The sequence below is a fragment of the Eublepharis macularius genome, chromosome 3, assembly GCF_028583425.1.
Source record: "Eublepharis macularius isolate TG4126 chromosome 3, MPM_Emac_v1.0, whole genome shotgun sequence".
Taxonomy (NCBI): domain Eukaryota; kingdom Metazoa; phylum Chordata; class Lepidosauria; order Squamata; family Eublepharidae; genus Eublepharis; species Eublepharis macularius.
In genome coordinates this window covers 164,942,677-164,955,862 of record NC_072792.1, presented here as the reverse complement: position 1 = coordinate 164,955,862, position 13,186 = coordinate 164,942,677, and the positions used below count along the sequence as shown (strand labels likewise).

Sequence of the window (13,186 nt, the reverse complement as noted above, 5' to 3'; positions counted from 1 at the left end):
GGGTCACAAGTTGTGAAGGCTTGCCTGAGAGTGCTGGTAGTTTCCTACTCCATTTTGTTGGGATAAACTAAACTTCACAGGATGCTATTGCTGTTTTCTCTCCTACCTGAAGCTATGATTCATCCTATTGCTAGCCAACTACCATTTAGCTATGTAGATTAAATATACATTTGCTTTCTCGAGGCGTGCATTAGGATTCTGTAGCCGTAAGCCTCCAAGCTGAGTGTCAGGTACTATTTTTAAAGGCACCGAGGCAGTAAAACCAGACAGTCGCTCTCTCTATTATGATACTTTTTATTTTCCTTAACAACAAAGCCTGCATTAAATGTAAATTATTCTCTGAGGGGAAGGAAAATGTGGACCGATTTTGGTCTTATTCTTTAACTACCTATACTTTTATATCAGAAACATTAATCTTCTGGAATACCCCATATTTCACAACTAATAAGCATTGTCGCACTCGACAAGTTGCAAACTTGGAATCCCCAAGCTGGCACCTTACCGAAGTGAAATGCAGCAATTCATCATATCTTCCATCGTCAGAGCTGTAGTGAACTAGCTGAGTTGTGAAGTACCTGGGAGGACCTCCAGCTCTGCTACAGAAATACAAAAATCACTCCCTAGTATTTTTTTAGAGGTAGTTGGCTTGGTTACATATCCACTAAGGGTGCTGTTTGCCCTCACCAAAACACCCCTGTTTCCCACCAGTGGACTGGATAATGGGGTGAGGGGGGATGGCATTAGGTGGCACCACAATGTTATTTCCAGTTGTGTAACTGGAAATGATATCACTGCATTGCCAGGTGCTCTAGCATTTTGATGTCATGTCACTGTCTACACCAATAATGTGACTCTCTTCCTCTCCAGTCTCCGAGGGATTGCCAGCTGATGACTGGCAACCTTATTATGAGCAGCTCTGTCAGTCTTCATACATACACAGAGTTGTGATGTTGGTGAAATATCAACTGCGTTTTAACTCTTTTTTAGAGTCTATTTGGCAGGGTATCTTCCTATATGCATTTTAATTCAAAATATTTTTATGAGATGGGGGTGGCTTATTTTTTCCTTCTTGAGTGGTAAGATGTTCCAAGAGTATAGGGGAGCGCCCATAGCCCAGTGGAAGAGCTTCACCTGTGCATGTAAAAAGTCTCCGGTTCAATCTGATTATAAGGATCAGGAGAAGTAAAAAAAAAATCTCTGCCTGAGAACCTGGAGAGCCTCTGCCAGTCAGAGTAGACAACACTGACCTTGATAGATCAACAGTCTGAGTCAATATAAGGCAGCTTCATGTGTTCATATGTCCTGAGAGCCAGCAGGCAGATTGATCGGGCAGCTAACTACTCCTTCTATGTAGTCTATAGTAAAGAATTATTTGACCCCTAGCTGTGATTTATTTGCAATTTTTTGTTGTAGACAAAGTCTCTAAGCTCCGCTGGGATTTGCCAAAATCAAAACCAGTAGTGTACCAGAGGCTCTGCACTCTCTGTTGGATCCTTTTTTTGGGGGGGGGGGACTCTTTCAGCCCACTTACCCTTCAATATGCTGATAGGCCTACCACCTGTACATTAGACCCCTGCCCCTCCTAGTTGGTAAAATCCTGCTGGGATACTGGTGACGTGTCCCTTGCAGGAGATTCTTAATCTATCTCTCTCACAGGGACAGTTCACTCAAGGAGACAATAGTAAAACTACTTTTGAAGAACACCTCCTTGGATACGGATGAGCTAGCAAATTACTGCCGAGACTCAAATTTTCCATTTCTGTGCAAGGTTATTGAGCAGGCAGAGGCACAGCAGTTCTAGGGTTTCTTGATGGAAATGTCTGCATTGCACCCATGCCAGTCCAGCTTCAGGCCTGGATTTGCCACTGAGACAGATCTGTTGGCACTGGTTGATAATCTGTGACTCCACCGGGATAAAGGTGGGCACGCACTGCTAATTTTATTAGATCTGTTGACACTCAGTTTTGGTTAACTGCTTTGGCTTGATTCTCCTCATTCCTATAAAGGTGCTTTTTTAGGGTTGCCATTGGGGAGGAGAAGTCGGCCCATCAAGAACTCTGTTGTGGAGTCTTTCAAGGATCAGTTCTTTCCCCAATACATTTATAAGTGCCTTTTATTAGAGATCATTAGCGGTTTGGGATTTGGGTACCACCAGTATGCTGATAACACCCAGATCTATATTCTACTGGTCAAGCATCCAGAGTTGGAGATCTCAGTTCTTGCCTAGTGCCAGGAATCCATGGTTAGTTGGCTGAGGGATAGTTGGCTGAAAGTAAATCCATCAAAAATAGAAGTCATGTAGCTGGCTTGGTCTGCAACAATGGTGGACCCTGCTCTTCCATCACTTGATAGAGTCCAGTTTACAGTGGTGGGCTCTGTCAGGAGTTTGGGAATATGGCTGGATTCCACAATATCTGTGGACAAGCAAGTGTCCATGGTGGCTAGGTCAGCATTCTAATATCTCCACTGAGCCCACCCGCTATCCCCTTTATTTATCTCAGTCTGACCTTGCCACAGTGATTCATGCCACGGTCACCGCACGTCTAGACTATTGAAACTCACTCTTCATAGGGCTACCCTTGAAGATGCTTTAGAGACATCAATTGATGCAGAATGCAACTGCCCAACTGCTGACTAGCACACTGTGGTCAGCTCATGTCACTTTGATTTTGAAGCAGCTGCAATGGTTTCCAATTGGCTTCCAAATCAAATTGAAGATGTTGGTCTTAATCTTTAAAGCCCTTAATGGTCTGGGACCATTATACCTATGGGGCTGCCTCTCCTGGTATAACCTGCCACGTGCCCTCCAGTCAGGGCTGGTGCCAGAAACTCTGAGGCTGGGGGCAGCTTCAGAGCTGTTGTCGCCCCTGCGTACGTGCACAAAAAGCTTCCCAGCCCTCCCACTCAGTTGCCCTGTGCCGCCCCAGCCGCCAGCTATGCCTGGCCCACAGCTGCATGCAGGCAGCAGTGGCAGCACAGGGAAACTGAGTGGAAGGGCGGGAAGGCTGCCCACTCAGACTGCCCCATGCTGCCGCCGCCAGCACACACTTCTGGCTGGGAGCAGCATCTGTGGGCCAGGTGCAGCAGGCAGCTGGAGTGGCATGTGGGCGGCTTCCCAGCCCTTCTGCTCAGCTGCCAGTGCTGCCACCACCAGCTCCACGGAGCACCCCCCCCCCGCCCCAGCACCCCCTCCAGCACCTCAGCTCTTGAGGCGGCTGGTGGACCCGCATCCATGGATGCGCCGCCCCTGTTTACAGTCCACAACTCAGGGCCTGCTGTTGGTTCCTGGCTAGGGCCATTTGACTCTCTTTGACCAGAGGGAGGGCTTTTATGGTTGTAGCTCCCTCCTTCTGGAGATGTTTTGTCTGGCATTTGGAGGATGATTCAGATGTTTTTTATTGGCTTGACTCCATAAGATTGATTTATTATTGACAATGGACTTGAGTACGATTTAGTGATGTTGCTGTTCTTTGAGATATATCGGTTTTAATGTTTGTATACTACTATGTTCTTGGTTTATAATGTTTGCATTCCCATTTTAATATTGTATTACCGATTTTAATGTTTGTATTTATATTATTTTAATAGTGTATTTTATAAGTATGCTGTAAACCACATCGAGCACTGAACATGGTGGAGAATTGGTATATAAATTAAATAAATGAATAATTAATAAATAAGTACTGGGTTAGGAATGAGGAGTGGTGGTAGAGAGTGCTGTCAAGTCATAGCTGACTTATGGTGACCCCCTGCTTGGGTTTTCAAGGCAAGAGACTAACAGAGGTGGTCTGCCATTGCCTGCCTCTGCATAATGACCCTGGTCTTCCACGGAGGTCCCCCATCCAATTACTAACTAAGACCAACCCTGCTTAGCTTCTAAGATCTGACAAGATCAGATTTTGAAGTTCAAATCTTCATGTGACATGACATTTACTGGCTTGTTGTGTGGATAAAATAGAGGAGAACGATGTACAGCCCCCTGACATCCATGGATGGGATAAAAATATGTGAAATAAACTAACTACTGTGTCTCTTTACTTGTGATGAGAGGCAGCAGTGGAGGTTAATTTGCAGTGTCTGTTTATAAGTACACAGTTGGAGCATAAGCAATGAGTAGATTCCCTAAATTTAGATTCCCTAAATCAGGCAGTGAAACTGCTGATCCTGCACCAGATGTGGAAAGAGCAGTACATGCCCTAACATTGCTTCTCTGTGTGATTTCTATGAAAGAGACCCATCAACAGTCTTCAGCCCTATCCTGCAGGTAGATTTCCCAGCCAGGAACACATCTTCTAATCATCAGTTCCCACTGAATATATATCAACTAACCATTCCACACCAGTAGCAAGCCAACAAAAGAGAGTCAATTCTTCCTTAATACACCAGGATAGCATTCCATTCATTCATTCATTCATTCATTCATAGTTTTTAAAAAGATTTTTATTTAAAAAGAAAAGATGTGAAAATAGAAAGTGCATGATAGAAGATTATACAAACACTACATTGGAAATTGAGTTGAGACTTATACAATCTTATATAAACAGTACATTTGGAATTGATTTGAGACTTAGACAAGCACTACATTTAAAATTACATTGAACGAATAAAGGAATACATTCAATATTTGCCATACCTAAACATAATTGCGTAATAGTCCTTCTCTTTCCTTGGTTACTTTTACTTGTACAAACTATTTTTTTTTCTTTTAATTCTTGTATTTATACTAAGTTACCTTAATTAATGTTATTTTCTACCTAAGTAGTCAAAGAAATCCTTCAATTTTCCCCAAAATTTGGCTGTCGGTCTATTATATAGATAAGTAGTCAGTTTAGCCATTGATGCGTATTCATAAATCTTACCTCTCCACTCCGACACATCAGGAAAAATATCTGTTTTCCATTTAACTGTGTATAATACTCTTGCTGCTGTCACCATGTAACTGAAAGATCTCCCTGTTCTTTTCTAACATTAGTTGGCAGGATGTTTAAGAGCATATTTTGTTGCATTTATGTTGAATATGAGCTGAATGGTCATGAATATAACTAGCAACAATGGGGTGATCCTAGATGATTGTATGGAGACACTGGCTGCCTCAATCAGGAAAACATACCATTGTCAATATCAGCTGGCTTATGCTATATGGTTTTTTTCATGTTAGCAAATGTATCCTCTCCATTCCATGTACCTGAAAGAGTACATTTGCAGGCAAATCAAAATCACGAGAATCACTTGCTGGAAGTAATCAGTAAAGCAAGTCAGAAAGATACTATCGGAACTGAAATCAGGGATGTCTTTTACAATCAGGGATGAAAACTGATGCAACACATTCCTAACAATATGCATAACTATTTGTAGTATGTTTTCTGACACTGGGTGAAATGACACAATTTCAGGGATTCTGCTGAAAATCTGTATCATGCTCACAACCACCTTATTTGCTGTACCTTTTTCACACTCAGTTACCCATATTGTGTTAGGGCCAAGCTACAAGTGACAAATGACACTTGAACGGCAAGTGTATTTCTCCCTGTTCACTTGCCCTCCACTCAATCCACTTGCCGTTCAAGTGTCATTCGTCACTTGTAGCTTGGCCCTCAGGCACTTTTCCACCAGAGCTTCATATTGGGAATTGTTGTGTGGCATTCATATTGCTCATTCATTTTTAATGTTCTCACTGTGAACCGCTCAAATAGACTAATGATGGAGCAGTAAAGAAAGTTAATAAACTTTATGGGTTGTCCCTTGTTGATAAATGCTGAAGTATATGATGGTTAGCCCAAGTGAGCCTGATATCGTCAGATCTTAGAAGCTAAGTACGGTCAGCCTTGGTTAGTAATCGGATGGGAGACCTCCAGTGAAGACCAGGGTTGCAGAGGCAGGCAATGGCAAACCACCTCTGTTAGTCTCTTCCTATGGAAACCCCACCCAGAGGTCGCCATAACTCAGCTATGACTTGAGGGCACTCTCCACCACCACATGATGGTATCATGGCCTCAATTAACAGCTCAATCCTAAACAGAATTACACCCTTCTAAGTCCAAAGTATGCCTCAAAATTATGGGAAATAGGGAAGAACCAGGCTGCTGTTTTAAACTCTAGCCCCTTGCTAAACATAATTCCACTGTGATGGCCACTTGTGATTGGCATACCTGTTTCCTAAACATATTTGCGCCAACGGCACTGCTTACCAGAATCAAACCATTATGTTTCCTTTAAATAACTTTAAATAAAAATTACAAAGGATTTTGTACGCTTTTTGCCTCTGTAACCATTTTTTTTAAAAAAACAGAAGCTAAACAAAAATGCCCAAACTCTGTTTGCCATCTGTTAATAATGTACTGTAAGTATTACAAAAATCAAGATGTAGTTCAGCAAAGAGGCATCCCGTACAATACTCATCATATTACTTATTAAATGCTAAAAGGAATGATGCCTTATTGTCGTTCTGCGAAGTGCAGCAGTTCCTAAGAACTGAGGTAGCAATTTACGAAGATTAACTTTATCACTTACCGTTCTGTATTTTTTAAAGTAAGCAAGCGGCTGCCTAGTTATTCTATCTCAGCTTTCAAGCAACACTCTTCTATGCCACATTGAAAAATGAACCCAGCAGTGTGGTTTTAAAAATGTAAAAATGTAAAAAACTCGGAGTCATCTCAAGGCTGATTATACTGCGTTAAGATGGTTTCCGTATCATCATGCTGCTTGCCAGCAACTGATAATGCCACTGCTTCATCATACCACGAAAGCCAGTGTGGATGTCAAGTTAAGCTTAATCCGAAATTTTGTTTACATTTATGATTCCGTGCAGAACTGATGCATCAGATCTAGTGCGAATTTTCCACTTGCACTAGCGCTGTTGTACAAATGGAACCACAAGAAAAAGACCACGGCGGCTGCTTGTGCAAAGTCAGACTTAACTGTATTCTCACTTGTGTTTCCATTTGCACAAGATCTTGTGCAACCAGTTTCTGGGCATTGCAATATATAGGGATGAAAGTAGCAGATGTTGCATCAGATCTTGCACAAGAACTGCATTACATCCATTTATGTTTCTGTGGATGCCTCACTGGATCCAAGCCCTTGTCTCAGCTCAATATATTGGAGAGTAATTTTATTATCACCGGGTCACTTAAACAATAGGGGCATCTGTTAGATTCTATGGGTCAGTCAGTCAAAAACTGCATGTAAAAATTACGTATAAAATTCTTCAATAAATTCCAGCCATGAATAAAAATTAATGAACTTAGCTTTTCAGCAAATTAAACCCATGGTGTGTTATAATATGCCATCTGAACCACAATATGTTTTATTGGAACGGCCAGAAGTTACAAGGTTGAATCCAATTGCTTCCAGTAAGCTGGTTGGATCCAACTATTTTGCTGGAAGGCACCTTGCTCTGAGGCTTCCTCTGCTGAGTAATACTTTTTATTTATCAGAAGAGATTGTTGGTGTAAAAGGTTGCTGGCAAACCTGCCTGGATCCCCAGGGGGACTGCCAGTTAGCTAAAGAGGGGTGTCAAAGGCAAATTTCCAAAAAGACTGGCAAATGAAGCCTCATTGCCAGAGAAATAAGCTGCCACCACAAGCCTCTTTTAAACCACAGCTTCAGGCCAAGAGGCCAACCCCAAGCCCTCTGGGTGGTAATAGGCAAAACCAACCTGGCAAGGTAGCCACGTTGCAGGCTTGATTCAAAAACACAAATAGTTTGGCAGCTTCTGGCAATCTGGCCAAGGTGCTGGAGTTGGATTGAAGCCACAACTCTTAATAACTCCACACCAATGTAAGAAAAGACATTTATTAAAGAAAACCACAAAGGCAAAAAGAGAAACATAAAAGTGTGAAGGAGAAGCACAACCCCCCCCCCCAAAGCTATATACACTAGAAGTCTCTAAACTTGTTCCAAATGTTGCCTTCAACAAGTTTCAGAGTCGAAACAGGATCTTTAGCTCTTGAGTCCAGAAATTTAAAAGACAAAAGCACAAAAGTTGCTAGTACAGGAATCTATCAGTTATGTAGCATTGAGGAACAGGAGCAAAAGGGTCCTCCAGGAAGGTGTGTTCTCAAGAAGAGGGAAAATAGACTCTTTTAAGACCCACAGCCTGCAGCAGGTCCAAATACCTCAGACAATCAAAAGGGCCCAAAACGTCTGATGACAAGCCCTATTATAGCCTGTTCTCACCCATCACCGTAATGCTATGTGCTAACAAGCCAGGAGGCCGATGCCAGCCTCCGCCAAGCTTTGTCCTTGAAAGCAGCTCAAGGCCTCTTATCTGGCTGGGACTGACAGTACTGACCAGTCTTAGAGCCAAACTACAAGTGGCGCCTGACACAGGTTGGACATTTGCCAGGTTCCCTCAAGTTTTGATGGGAAATGTAGGCAGCTTGGCGGAATGTTGGACAAGTGACAGTTGAAAAGTCCATTGGACAGCAGTCAGAGAGCCAAGCTGCGAGACCAGGATGCCTACATTTCCCATCAAAACTTGAGGGAAGCTGACAAGTGTCCAATCTGTGCCTTTTGTCACTTGTAGTTCTGCTCTCAGTCTCCCAAAAGGAAATAAAAGTCTCAAAAGCCTAACCAGGAGATTGAAACTAACAAAGAAATAAATGAACTTCTTTACAGTCGGATCCAGATCCATAGCTAACTCTGAGGACAGGGAGATGTTCGCCAGGGCTTGCTCTTTCACTAGGGCACTCTGGCAGTTGCCACTGGTGGAAGTTTCTGGCAGCTGAGAACCTCTCATCTCACCCAGCCATAACTTCCACTGCCTCTGTACGTGGGCCAGGGCAGCTAATTCTCTTTGCCACCCCCACCCCCAGCTTTCTTTGAAAAAGAAATGGCAAGTCACATGTGCCCTGTAGGGCTTCCTGAACTCTCGTGAAATTCTCTCTTTCCTCTCACAATTCCTCATTTTGATCATCTATGCAAAAACGGTAATTGGCAGGGTTGCCAGGACAACCAAAATGGTGACCGCAAAGGGGTAGCCATGTAAGTCTGTTGTACAAAAATAAAAGATTCTAGTGGCACCTGAAAGATGAACAAAATTTATTTTAATATAAACTTTCATAGGTCACAGCTCAATGTCAGACAAATATCTGTCCAGTGAAATGGGCTGTGGCCCACAAAAGACAGTTTGATGTAGTGGTTAAGAGCGGCAGGACTCTAATCTGGAGAACTGGGTTTGATCCCCCACTCCTCCACTTGAAGCCAGCTGGGTGACCTTGGGCTAGTCACAGCTCTCTGGAGCTCTCTCTGCCCCACCCACCTCACAGGGTGAAGATAACAGTAACACACTTTATAAACTGCTCAGAATGTGGCATTAAGTTGTCTTGAAGGGTTCCTCCGAAGTTTATAAAGAGATTGGAAAAGATAGGGGAAGGAGAATGAGCTTCTCCAGAAACCTGGTAGAGATTGAGAAGATGGCAGAGGCAGAGGCAAGAGATCAGGAGCAGGTAGCTTGGATGGGTGACTGGTGGTGCCATTTTGATGTGTTCAGCCAGCACTTGTGATCATTCACTTACTACCAACAGCAAGAATGTTGACAATTATACAAAAATGTATGCCTCTACATCGATCTCAAAGCCACCAGTTTCTAAATAGTCAAATACGCTCCAATCTAAATGTACTGAGCTGCTGAGAATAGACCATAGGGGACTAAATACGCAAATAATCAGATCTAGTATAAAGCAACTTCCTATATTTATAATAATTATACTAACGAGCATAGATATTTCTATAATACTTAACTTGAGTGTGAGGAAAGGGGGAGTGCCAGCGTTGCGGTGCTTTGTGAAATCGGCACCCCAAAAGTACTGATTAAAAGCTCATCCTCTATTTTACAAAGGAAGACCTATCTTTTTGAAATGATGCTTTTATCGTTTTGTTTTCCAGCAAGAATCCTCTGCAGATTTAATGGTCAGGAACATTCTGCTGATGCATGCTGGGAGATATGGCTGCAGGGTACAGACCACAGCAGACAGTGCGTCAGATGAGGCAGAACTTCTTGTTAGGGGTGAGTATGCTAATAACACAGTCTGAGGACACGATCAACATAAATTATCATACAAAGGCATTCAAATGCACCAGCTTTCGAGCATTTCACTACTTGATGCTCTCTTATTTGTATCTTTCCTGGGCTTTGAAAACGAGAATGCCTGGTTAAAGTTTGCAGGGGCTGCTAATGAACAGCCTGAATTAATTTTAAGGTTTGAGTGATTTTAAAAAAAAAACTGACTAAAGGCTCAGATGACTGGATGAGGTATAAATTATACAAATAACCTTGGCTCTATACAAATATACTTGGAGTTTTCTTTTTTTAAAAAAGTTTTTTCAACTATTGGAAGTATGCTTGGGATACAAAAAGCCTGAAACGAGATATAAAGGGGCAAAAATGGAGATGATCCATTTCTCATCTAGAATAGTGGAGGAATATATATATCCTCCGTATATAAAGCCATCAAAATCAGTCATCTCGTTCACTTATCCATTGTGTTACATCCATTCATAAGATTTATTTGAGATGAGCTGGATCTAGGTAAGCCCCCCCCCACACACACACACAAAGGTGCTGGTACTCAATCCCTGTGAGTATCACCACACAAAAAAGCCCTGTTAATGGGTATCATTTTCTTTAGCCTACAGAATTAATTGATTTGGCATTGGTGTTAGTCTTTTGCCATGAAAACCCCACCAGGGTTCGCCCTATGTCGACTCTGACTTGAGGGCACTCACCAACACCACATCATTACTTTAACCCTCAGGGATCCTTACAAAATAAAACAAAATTAAATGTCAATTCTATAAAAATACAGCATAAAAAATACAGCTATTACAGTACCTGTGCCGGTACAAAGCCATCAAATTCAGTGATCTCGTTCACTTATCGATTGCGTTACATCAAATCATATTTATCTGAGATGAGCTGGATCTAGGTACGCAGCTTACATCATTCTCCTGTCTTCCATTTATTCTTAACAACAATCTAGTGAGGTAGGTTAGACTGAGAGTAAGTGACTGGCCCCAGGTCGCCAAGTAGGCTTCCATTGCAAAGTGGAGATTCGAATCTGGGCATCCCAGATCCTGGTCTGAAACTCTAACAACTATACTACACGAGTTTCATGTGGTGACTGCTGTAGAATAATAGTATGTGGCCAGGCCTGAGCAAGTTGTGCAAGTTGTGCAGTAGCATATTGCCTAGTGGTTACTAGGGGTGTGCAAAACAAAACAATGAAGCCAGAAATACACCTCAAATTTGCTTTTTTGTTTCATTAAAGCGGCTTCCAGAAACTGTGCACCCATTCTGGAAACCAAGTTATAACGGCATCTTCCCACCAAAAAGTTCATGTATTTCATTTTAGTTCTTATTGAGCAGTGGCGGTAGCAGGCGGCGAGCAGCATCTTGTTTTACTCAATGGCATTCACCAATCAGATTCCAAGGGGAGAGAAGTGGTGAGCTTGTACATAATGCTGTTGATGGGAAGGAGGAACTATGCAATGTGCATGACTGCATTTTTTTGCCGCTATCCGGGCAATGGCAGTCTGCTGATTCCATTGGTAGAAGGGGAAATGCGTGCAATGTGCATAGGTCATCGTTTTTTTGTATTACCCAGGCAATGGCATTGTCTCCCTGCCAATCAGGTGGGTCCTCACAAGGGAAGAGCCCTCCCCACTTATCCACTTTTGTTCTAGAGTTCAAAGACCAGAGTTGAGCACAGGGCTCAGTCAGATCCAACCACATCAACTCTTTCTGTAATTGGCAGCTCCTGAGTGCCAAAAGGAAGGATTTGCCCCCCATAGCGGGAACAAAACTACAAAGCACAGGGAAACATGGAATCAACAGGCAAGAGCAGGACACAAAGGTAATTTATTGGCACTACCATAAAGCAGGATTTTTTTAAAAAATGGCTCTGTACTGCTTTGGTTGGAGCACTCTCCTGCTTAGGTGCCAGCCCACCACCACCACAGCTTTGTCAATCAGTTTCCCACCGATAGTGTGCACTCACTGACACACATCTTCTTCAGGGTCCATTGTTGTGTGTGTGTGTTGTGCTTGAGGAATAACCCAGTGGATCGATGGTTTAAATGGTTGATGTGGTTTTTGGTTAAGCACAAATAAATCCTCATCCCCCCCCCCTTGAAAAGAACAGAGTGTGTGTGAACAGCTTTCCAACACTCATCTTGATGACTCCCTCAAGCATTCCTTGGGGTCTGTAAACAGTGGACTATGTTGTTGTGTGTGCTCATACTCGGTGGGTCGATAGTGTAGAGTAGAGGTGGGCACTGTCCACATAACGGACCTAATTTCGCCACAAATTTACTCAGTTCGTCGTTCGCGAACACGTGGGCCATGGGCATGTGTTTTTCTCATGAAAGCCCCGAACTTTGGGGCTTTCTGTCCATCTGTCCATTGGCCCGTCATGCCAGGATTCCCGCCGTCCCCGCTCAAACAATTTCCTAGGCAACGGTGTGGAGCCACCTTCCCCGTTTGGAACACACCAGTCTTAGCCCAGAAAACCTTGATTGGCAGCTCTGTCAGCCAAACAGAGATCACCAGCATTTCTGCATAAAAGACAAAGCGCGTGAAGCCCTGCTTCATTTTGCTGGCGCAGGGACGCGGGTTAGCTTAGCAACTGCTTGCCGTGGGGAAGGGTTTTTTTTTTTTTGTGAGAGCACGGCTTGTGCCTTAGGGCTTTGGGGCTTTGGTTGCAAGAGAGCTTACTCTATTCTCCATTCCTGTTTAATTTTTTTCTCCTTTCAATTCTGGTTTCTTGAGAGCACTTTTTAAAAAATCCTTTTACCACATGATCAGGTTACTCTGATTTCTTTCCGCTTTTGAGTCCTTGGGTTCATCTGGGGATTAATCCCCCCCTCCCCCCAAAAAATCTCTTCCTTTTTTCTGGGTTGCCGGTGGGTTCTATTGTGCTCTGACCCCACCCACTCGCAGACCCACAGTGGGTGCAAGGCAGCTTTGGGCGCTGTCTGCTTGAGTTCTTGCCTCCTTTCCCCCATGTTCTTTCTTGGCTGCTGATGAGATGCAAGGGGAGACTGCTATTGGGCTTTGTGAAACACCTACTCTCTGGCAACTGGCAGCTCGCTTTGGGGGCTCTCTCTGCTTCATTTCTTTCTAAGCCTTTCACTCCCTAAATAGAGGGTGACTTTGGGGGAGCTTTCCTGCCTGGCTTTTGAGGTG

The 13,186-nt window shown here is 43.2% G+C and overlaps 1 protein-coding gene across 1 annotated transcript in view; it reads left to right on the top strand.

The window, feature by feature from the left end:
• Positions 1-13,186, top strand: part of CNTN5 (contactin 5) — a 511,103-nt gene that overhangs the window by 415,759 nt on the left and 82,158 nt on the right. Inside the window, exon 14 of the mRNA XM_054973696.1 lies at positions 9,889-10,009. Coding sequence (XP_054829671.1) covers positions 9,889-10,009 — 121 coding nt within the window. The remainder of the gene's footprint in view (positions 1-9,888; positions 10,010-13,186) is intronic.